This window comes from Colobus angolensis, unplaced genomic scaffold (genome assembly GCF_000951035.1).
Source record: "Colobus angolensis palliatus isolate OR3802 unplaced genomic scaffold, Cang.pa_1.0 Scaffold61, whole genome shotgun sequence".
NCBI lineage: Eukaryota > Metazoa > Chordata > Mammalia > Primates > Cercopithecidae > Colobus > Colobus angolensis.
Genome location: NW_012119710.1, coordinates 3,756,474 through 3,764,954, shown reverse-complemented (window position 1 = coordinate 3,764,954; position 8,481 = coordinate 3,756,474). Strand labels below are relative to the sequence as shown.

Below are 8,481 nucleotides of genomic sequence, written 5' to 3'. Positions count from 1 at the left end.
AAAAAAAAAAAAAAAAAAGGAAGAGGGCTTTACATGCACCTCCCTCCCTTTCCGCAGTTCTTGTTCATTCCATCCATACCTCTCAGTGTGCTCAACACCAGGTGTGTATATGTTTGTGCTGAGCTCGTAGATAGCGTGTTATGAGCATAATAGGGAACCAGAGGAGTTGGGGCTCTTTGGTCCACTAAAGGCCCAGTGACTGGAGCAGGTGACTCGCTGGCCACCCCATCCCCTCTCATGGGCACAGTGTTTTACCACCGGCACTGGAGTTTGTGTGTAAAAGGCAAAGCTGTCCCGTGGTCAAGAATGCAGGCTTTCAACTGGGTGCAGTGACTCGTGCCTATGATCCCCCAGCACTTTGGGAGGCTGAGGCAGGAGGATTACTTGAGGCCAGGAACTCAAGACCAGCCTGGGCAACACAGTGAGACCTGTCTCTACAAAATAAAAACTGAAAAAATGAGCCGGGGATGGTGGCTCACACCTGTGGTTCCTGCTACTCAGGAGGCTGAGGCAGGAGGAGAGCTTAAGCCTGGGAGGTCAAGGCTGCAGTGAGCTGTGATCATGCCACTGTGCCCCAGCCTGGATGACAGTAAGACCCTGTCTAAAAAAAAAAAAAAAAGCAGTCTTTGGTGTTAGACACTTCACTTCCAGGATCTACCACAAGCTGTGTGACCTTGGATCAGCACTTGACCTCTCTGGTCATTGCCTCCATTTGTAGGATGGGGATTACATCAGCCTCAGTTATAAGCAAGGTATGAGATAATGTATGCGAAGTGCTTGGCAGACACTAAAAGCTTAATATTGATAAATGGTGACTATCATCATTATTATTGATTCAGGGAAATCCTGATTCAGGGGAAACATCATTCCCATTTTCACTGCAGGCCTAGGAGTGCCTGGGTTAGGGTCCTGGTCTCCTGACATCTAGTTCCTGCTCAAGAGTGAGAACTGTTATTATTATTACTATTATTGAGACGGAGTTTCACTCTTGTTGCCCAGGCTGGAGTGCAGTACTACAATCTCTGCTCACTGAAACCTCCGCCTCCTGGGTTCAAGCGATTCTCCTGCCTCAGCCTCCCGAGTAGTTGGGATTACAGGCATGCACCACCACGCTCGGCTAATTTTTGCATTTTTAGTAGAGATGGGGTTTCACCATGTTGGCCAGGCTGGTCTGGAACTCCTGACCTCAGGTGATGCACCCGCCTCAGCCTCCCAAAGTGTTAGGATTACAGGCATGAGTCACAGCACCCGGCCCGAGAGCTGTTATTATTATTGTCATTCCTCCCCCCAGCCACTACCCTGGGTCTCCTCCACGGGAACCTGGCGACTGATTATGAGCCAGAACAGACTGTGCTAGGGGCGGGCCGTGGGGAAGGGTCTGTGACATGGCGGGAGACCCCTGGGGCTGCTTTCTGTCTTCATGGGGCCGCCCCTATGCACAGGGCAGGCCTGAGCAGGGCTTTTCCCTGGAAGGTACCTGAAGCACACCTTGGACCAGTACGTGGAGAGTGACTACACGCTGCTGTATCTGCACCACGGCCTGACCAGTGACAACAAGCCCTCCCTCAGCTGGCTCCGTGACGCCTACCGGGAGTTTGACCGCAAGTGGGTTGGGGCATGGGGCCTGCACAGGCAGATCCAGAGGCAGCGGCTCTGCCAGCTTCCGGGCTGCTCTCCACTTGGGCACGAGCTTATTCCAAGGCAGGGGGCGGCGGGGGCTGCCATCTACGTCAACGAAAAGAATCTGCAGTCAGATCACCCTGGGCTTAAAGCCCAGTTTCTCAGCTTATTCGTACTCTGACCTCTTGTTTTACTTAACCTCTCTGAGCCTTCTGTTTTCTAATCTGTAAAATGGGACAGCGATGGCCCTTACCTCGCATGCTGGCCATGCGTGTTCAAATCAGAAAGTATGCACTGAGGCTGGGTGCAGTGGCTCACACCCGTAATCCCAGCACTTTGGGAAGCCGAGGCGGATGGATCACTTGAGGTCAAGAGTTCAAGACCAGCCTGGCCAACATGGTGAAACCTCGTCTCTACTAAATACAAAAATTAGCTAGGTGTAGTAGTGGATGCCTGTAATCCTAGCTACTCAGGAGGCTGAGGCAGGAGAATAACTTGAATCCGGGGGGTGGAGGCTGCAGTGAGCTGAGATCATACTCCAGCCTGGGTGAAGGAAACTCTTTCCAAAAAAAAAAAAAAAGTATGCACGGGGACCCTAGCATGGTGCCTGTCCCACCACGCCTGCTCCTGAGTTGTCCCTTCTGCCTCTGCAGGTATAAGAAGAACATCAAGGCCTTGTACATCGTGCATCCGACCATGTTCATCAAAACTCTGCTCATCCTCTTCAAGCCCCTCATCAGGTGAGTGGCCGTGGGCAGGGCCGGTGGTCCCGGCTTGCCTGAAACTCTGCAGCCGGGAGGCTGGGCAGCCCAGGGACCACCAGGTGCGGCTGGGCTTCGGTCTGAACTGGGTGGGTGTTGAGGGGAGAGTAGAGGCCACCGGAAGGGGTCCCCACAACCCAGGCCCTTTCCTCCACCAACAGCTTCAAGTTCGGGCAGAAGATCTTCTACGTCAATTACCTGAGTGAGCTGAGCGAGCACGTGAAGCTGGAGCAGCTGGGGATCCCTCGCCAAGTGCTCAAGTGAGGCGGGTCCGGCGGCCGGGCGCTCGTGAAGCCAGGGTCACGAGGACGCGTGTCCCGATTCAGAGACCGCGTGGGGCTTGGGCAGAGCAAGCCCGTGTCCCGACCTCTCCCAGGTCTTTGCTGCTGTGGAAAGCGGAGTTGTTAATGGAGATCGCATGAGACGATCCTCCTGACCCCGCGTGGTCAATGCTTGATTGAACTGGCAGAGCGACTCCAGAGCCAGGCAGGGCCTGACCCACCTCCCTCTACTCCTGCAGATATGACGACTTCCTCAAATCCACACAGAAGAGCCCCGCGACAGCCCCCAAGCCCATGCCCCCACGGCCCCCCCTGCCCAACCAGCAGTTTGGAGTCTCGCTGCAGCAGTGAGTATGAAAGGTGGCTGGGCCATGGCGGGCGGGAAGGGCTGTAGGCCCGGCTCACCAGCCTTGTTCCCGCAGCCTCCAGGAGAAGAATCCAGAGCAGGAGCCCATTCCCATTGTGCTCAGGGAGACTGTTGCCTACTTACAGGCCCATGGTGAGTGCCGGGCCTGCCTCCTCACCCGCCGGGTCTCCCGGCTCCCCTCAGGAAGTTGGGGAAGCTGCTGGGCAGGGCAGAGAGAGGTCTTGCAAGCCTCAACGCCCCCACCCAGCCCTGCCTAGAACCCCAAGACAGAGAAGGGGCAGGGAATCCAACCGGTGCCCAGCGCTTGGAGGCTCACCAGGCCCTAATATTTCCCAGCTCTCACCACCGAGGGCATCTTCCGGAGGTCGGCCAACACCCAAGTGGTCCGGGAAGTGCAGCAGAAGTACAACATGGGTGAGCGGCCCTGGGCTGTGGCAGGGCCATGTGTGTGTGTGACTGGTAGAGGCTTCTCTGCCCTCTGCTGCCCTGTAAATGAGGGCCTCAGAGTCTCTTCCTGCTGGAGGTTTCCGTGGCACTTGGTGTCACGTAAGTCCCCCTTCTGCCAGGCCGGCCGTCTTATCGTTTGGGCTCCCGGGTCCTGGGTATAAGCACATTCAGAGGTGAGGAATAACGGTGGGGTGTGCCAGGCCCCACTCCCCCCAGATGGCTGGAACCTGCATTCTCTGGTCACAGAGGAAGAGGGAGGCAGGTGTCACAGGGGCTTGTGCAGGGTCCAAGGGCAGTCAGGCAGTGCGGCCCGCATTGTCTGCAGATGGGTGCTGCCCTTCAGGCTGTGCCGAGCTTCTCTCATGCTGCCCCCACCCCAGGGCTGCCTGTGGACTTCGACCAGTACAATGAGCTGCACCTGCCAGCAGTCATCCTCAAGACCTTCCTCCGGGAGCTTCCTGAGCCCCTGCTCACCTTTGACCTCTACCCCCATGTGGTGGGCTTCCTCAGTGAGTCCCCCTCTCTTCTGCTGGGCCTGGGGCTGGACTTAAGGCAGGTGCGCTGCAAGCTTTCGGGCCTGGGTGCCTCCCAGGGAAGGCTGCTGGGGGGTCTCCCCTCTAGCCTGCGTCAGAGCGTCCTGAACCAGCCCAGCCCAGGGCACCTATAACCTGGGCCCCCTTTCCTCATAGACATTGATGAGAGCCAGAGGGTGGCAGAGACGCTGCAGGTCCTCCAGACGCTGCCCGAGGAGAACTACCAGGTGCTTCGTTTCCTGACTGCTTTCCTGGTGCAGGTGAGACCTTGGACTTGGCCTCTGGGGTGAAGGAAGGGGGAAGGAGGAGCTGCCGCCTCTTCTGTGCCCTGGTTGTGGTTGCTGGGAGTGGGAGGCAGCATCTGTGGCTTTCTGCTGCAGTCCCTGATTCCTTCCACAGATTTCTGCACACAGTGACCAGAACAAAATGACCAACACTAACCTGGCTGTTGTCTTCGGCCCTAACCTGCTGTGGGCCAAGGATGCAGCCATTACCCTCAAGGCCATTAATCCCATCAACACCTTCACCAAGTTCCTTCTGGATCACCAAGGGGAGTTGTTCCCCAGCCCGGACCCCAGGGGGCTCTGAACCTGGCCCCTGTCCCACCAGACCCTTTTCTGGTAGCCTGGGTTTGGACTCTTCCCCCTGGCATCAGGGGCCACGAAGCCCCCTGGAGAGAGATGCTGGAGCCGCCCATCAGGCATGCTCTCCCCCACCTCTGTCCAGCCCGCCTCACAGCCCTGGCGGCCTCACTGTTACCAGAAGACGTTTTTCTTCGCCTTACTCTTCTCACTGCCTCTCTGGACACCTGGCTTTTGCTGGGCTCTCCAGAGCTGGGCTTGGCTCTTCTAACTGGAGAAGGACTGAGCCCTAGTAACCCTTTTCCTGCTTTTTCCTGCCTCTGTTTCCCTGGGAACTGTGGATGAATCAAATCACTGCCGGCTGGGCTGGTAGCAGGGGCCGGTCCTCCCCTCTGGATTGCTGGGAATGAGCAGCTGAGCTCCTTGGTGTGGACACCGCCCCAAGCTGAGGTGCCTCCCTGTCTGGTAGGCTGCCCTGCTTTGCAGAAGTCCCACTGCATGAAGGCCTGAGTGCAGGCACCCTTGCTCCTATACTGCCCCCAGCAGCTCAGTCTGGGGTATTTCCCCTGCTGAGGAGTGACAGGGCTGGAGCCTGTGTCTGCTTTCTGCCGCCGCCTCTTCCACACATCCTGGATCAGCCTTTCCCAAGTGATACTGCCCCTGGGGTGTCCTAATCCCTTGGTTCTGCTGGGACTGGTAGCTTGGATCACAGTGCTCAGAGTCCCAGCATCCACTTGAAACCTCCCTCCACCTTCCCGCCCCTGAGAGCTACAGTGTGCGGTGGGATCAGTGACTGGCCGGGTCAGCCTCTCCCCTCCTGGCCTCCTTTCCCACACGGGCAGATCATCAGCCTTCAGGTTCTTGTGGACCTGTCTATTGTGGAGTCACACTGGCCCCTGCCCCGGCCAGAGGTGACTCAGTGCCTTAGGATCTCTGTGGTTCCTTCCTCCAGCTGGGGGACTCTTAAAGGGGCTGGGGTAGAGGCTATGAGTGCCCATAGGAGGGGCAGAGATTGTGCTGATAGATCAGCCCAGGTAGGTGGGTTCTAGCAATTTCCCCAGGGGATTAAGGGGCTCTAGGGCCCCCCACTTTTTTTTCTGAGATGGAGTCTCACTCTGTTGCCAGGCTGGAGTGCAGTGGCGCAATCTTGGTACACCTCCGCTTTCCGGGTTCAAGCGATTTCTGCTGCCTCAGCCTCCTGAATAGCTGGGACTATAGGTGCACGCCACCATGGCCTGGCTAATTTTTGTATTTTTAGTAGAGACAGGGTTTGACCATGTTGTCCAGGATGGTCTCGATCTCCTGACCTCGTGATCCACCCACCTCGGCCTCCCAAAGTGCTGGGATTACAGGCGTGAGCCACCGCACCTGGCCAGCCCTGTTGTCTTTCAAAGAACCTCGACCCCAGTGATGGCTGATCTCTCACTCCGTCTCATAGAATGACACTCCTTCCTGGGGACTCCTGTTCCTGCAGTCTTGTCCTTGGGGAGTACAGGGAGGTACCTGCAGTGACCCTGCCCCCACGACCTTGGCCAGGCAGGACAATTCCAGAGCCCATACTGTTGGAATCCTCACTGACCAGCCCCGCCCCATCCACAAACCAGGCTGGGCCTGGGTGTCACTTCGCTGGGCTCTCCCAAGACCATCGGCAGCGCATTCAGCCCCCTGGGGCCTGGGCTTTTGCTGGTTCTCCATCAGTCCCTTGGTCTCTAGCCTCATCCAGGGCTGCTCTGCTCTCCGCCCTCCTTTGTGTATCAAGTGTCGCTCACAGCCCCATTCACTGGGGAGCCTTTCGGATCTATTTGGTCTTTCTCATGCCCCCACTGGTCTGTACCCCAGGGAAGGGGCGCTTGTACTGTGAATCCAGTGTTCACATTCACACTTAATGACTGCCTTGGCACCAATCATGTATTTCACCATTTGCACTTTTTGTATTTCAATAAAAATGGAGATGCAAAATGGCCCATCTGGATGTCGGGGAAATGAGTGGCGTAGAAGTTGGGAACTGGTACGGTAGAGGAAAAGGAACAGATGGGGCTTCAGGAAGTCCCCTCCCCAGTCCGTCTGCCGCTTCCTCATCTTGTGCACTCGAATGGTGATGAGGGCAGCTTCCTGACCAGCTTCTAGGCATGGAGTCCACGGCCACCTTCCCATTGTTTGTATCCCCAGCATTCCAGTGGGCCACCATGTGCTGCATCCTGTGACCAGGGCCTCTCTTCTTTTCCCAACTGGAATGTACCAGAAGTTTGAAGGAAGCTTAATCCAAGGCAAGCAGGGGGAAGAAAAGTGGTGGGGACGGTGGTGGACAATGGTGTGGGATCTGGAGTCACACAAGAGTTTGAGTCCTCATTCCCTCACGTGCCAGCTGTCACTGCTAACAGTCATCATCACTGGCTCACCACTCCTGTGGCTGCGGCTTCATCAGAGGACAGTTCCTTTGAGGTTCAGAAATAATGCAGACACCCCAGGCACATGGCTCACACCTGTAATCCCACCACTTTGGGAGGCAAAGACAGGAAGATTGCTTGAGCCCAGGAATTAGAGACTAGCCTGGACATAGATCTCATATAGTAAGATCCTGTCTCTACCAAAAAAAAAAAAAAAATATATATATATATATATATTAGTGGAGCGTGCTGGCACATGCCTGTGGTTCCAGCTACTGAGGCAGCTGAGGTGGGAGGACTGCTTGAGCCCTGGAGGTCAAGGCTGCAGTGAGCCATGATTGCACCACTGCACTCCAGCCTGGGTGACAGAACGAAACCCTACCTAAAAAAAAATAATAATAAAAAAATAAATAAATAAATGTAGACAGCATCTAACACCACGAGTGTGCAGTGGTCATGGGTGAATGGTGTGATAGCCCCAGCCTCATGCAGCAGCTGGGAGAGGGTCCCTCAGCCCGAGTCCTCCCTTCCTGCCCACCCCTCAGCCTGAGGTCAGGCCATTTCCCCTGCCATGCCCACACAGAGGCTGTGACAGATCCAGTTCTCCTATCCTCTTTGAGCAGGTTTTGCTTTGCTTTAAAGGTTAAGATGGTTATTTACCGCATTTTTTTTTTTCTGGGAAGTTTGTTGGTGGGAGAGTAGGCTGGAATTTCACCTCCCACAGTGGTCAGGTTCCAGGTGTGTCTGCTGCTTGCTTGCTAATGGCCATCAGGAGGCTATAGCGGCCCCAGTTGGGCCTGGTTTTTCTCCTCCTTGCTTGTCTGGGCTGGGGGAGCAGCGCCAAGCTGCAGGATCAGGCTGTGGTTACAGATGGTGGTTGGGCCTGAGCCCCAGGAAGCAAGTCCCATTCCACAATGCTGGCCTTCCTCCAGGCACTGGGGGCCTCCTCTCTCTGGATCTGCTCAGCTAGAGCTGGGTGACTGCAACAGAGAGGCAGTGACCCAGGGAAACAGGAGCGAGGAAACTGTTTACTTGGGTTGGGCTCCTGGCAGGGCCTCTGCTGAGTGACTCAAATGCCCATTTACCAAGGCCTTAGCAACGCTGGCCTCCGGGGTTGGAGTGTAGGGAGATGCTTTAAAGAGGTAGGACACCATTGCTGGGCATGGGGCAACTGAGAACTTTGTTATTGGGGGTTCCCGGTTGAAGGGCAAACACCAGGAACAGACTTTTCATCACTTCTGACTCAGGTATTGGGCAACTGTCCTGGTTGGCCACATGGTCAGTGTCACCTGGTTTACTAATAATCAGGAGTTCCCGGCTCCAGGAATAGGCTGGATTTGGACTTTTCTAACCAGCCCCCGCCCCCCTCCCTTTTTTTTTTTTTGAGACAGTCTCACTCTGTTGCCCAGGCTGGGGTGCAGTGACCGGATCTCAGCTCACTGCAAGCTCCACCTCCCGGGTTTACGCCATTCTCCTGCCTCAGCCTCCCGAGTAGCTGGGACTA

The 8,481-nt window shown here is 55.9% G+C and overlaps 1 protein-coding gene across 1 annotated transcript in view; it reads left to right on the top strand.

Moving 5' to 3' along the window:
* The window catches only part of ARHGAP1 (Rho GTPase activating protein 1), a 25,177-nt gene extending 18,628 nt beyond the window's left edge, over window positions 1-6,549 (top strand). Inside the window, exons 5-13 of the mRNA XM_011963318.1 lie at window positions 1,474-1,605; window positions 2,274-2,360; window positions 2,543-2,641; window positions 2,902-3,009; window positions 3,085-3,161; window positions 3,366-3,443; window positions 3,857-3,985; window positions 4,166-4,269; window positions 4,409-6,549. Coding sequence (XP_011818708.1) covers window positions 1,474-1,605; window positions 2,274-2,360; window positions 2,543-2,641; window positions 2,902-3,009; window positions 3,085-3,161; window positions 3,366-3,443; window positions 3,857-3,985; window positions 4,166-4,269; window positions 4,409-4,597 — 1,003 coding nt within the window. The 3' untranslated portion in view covers window positions 4,598-6,549. The remainder of the gene's footprint in view (window positions 1-1,473; window positions 1,606-2,273; window positions 2,361-2,542; window positions 2,642-2,901; window positions 3,010-3,084; window positions 3,162-3,365; window positions 3,444-3,856; window positions 3,986-4,165; window positions 4,270-4,408) is intronic.
* The last annotated feature ends 1,932 nt before the right edge of the window (window positions 6,550-8,481 follow it).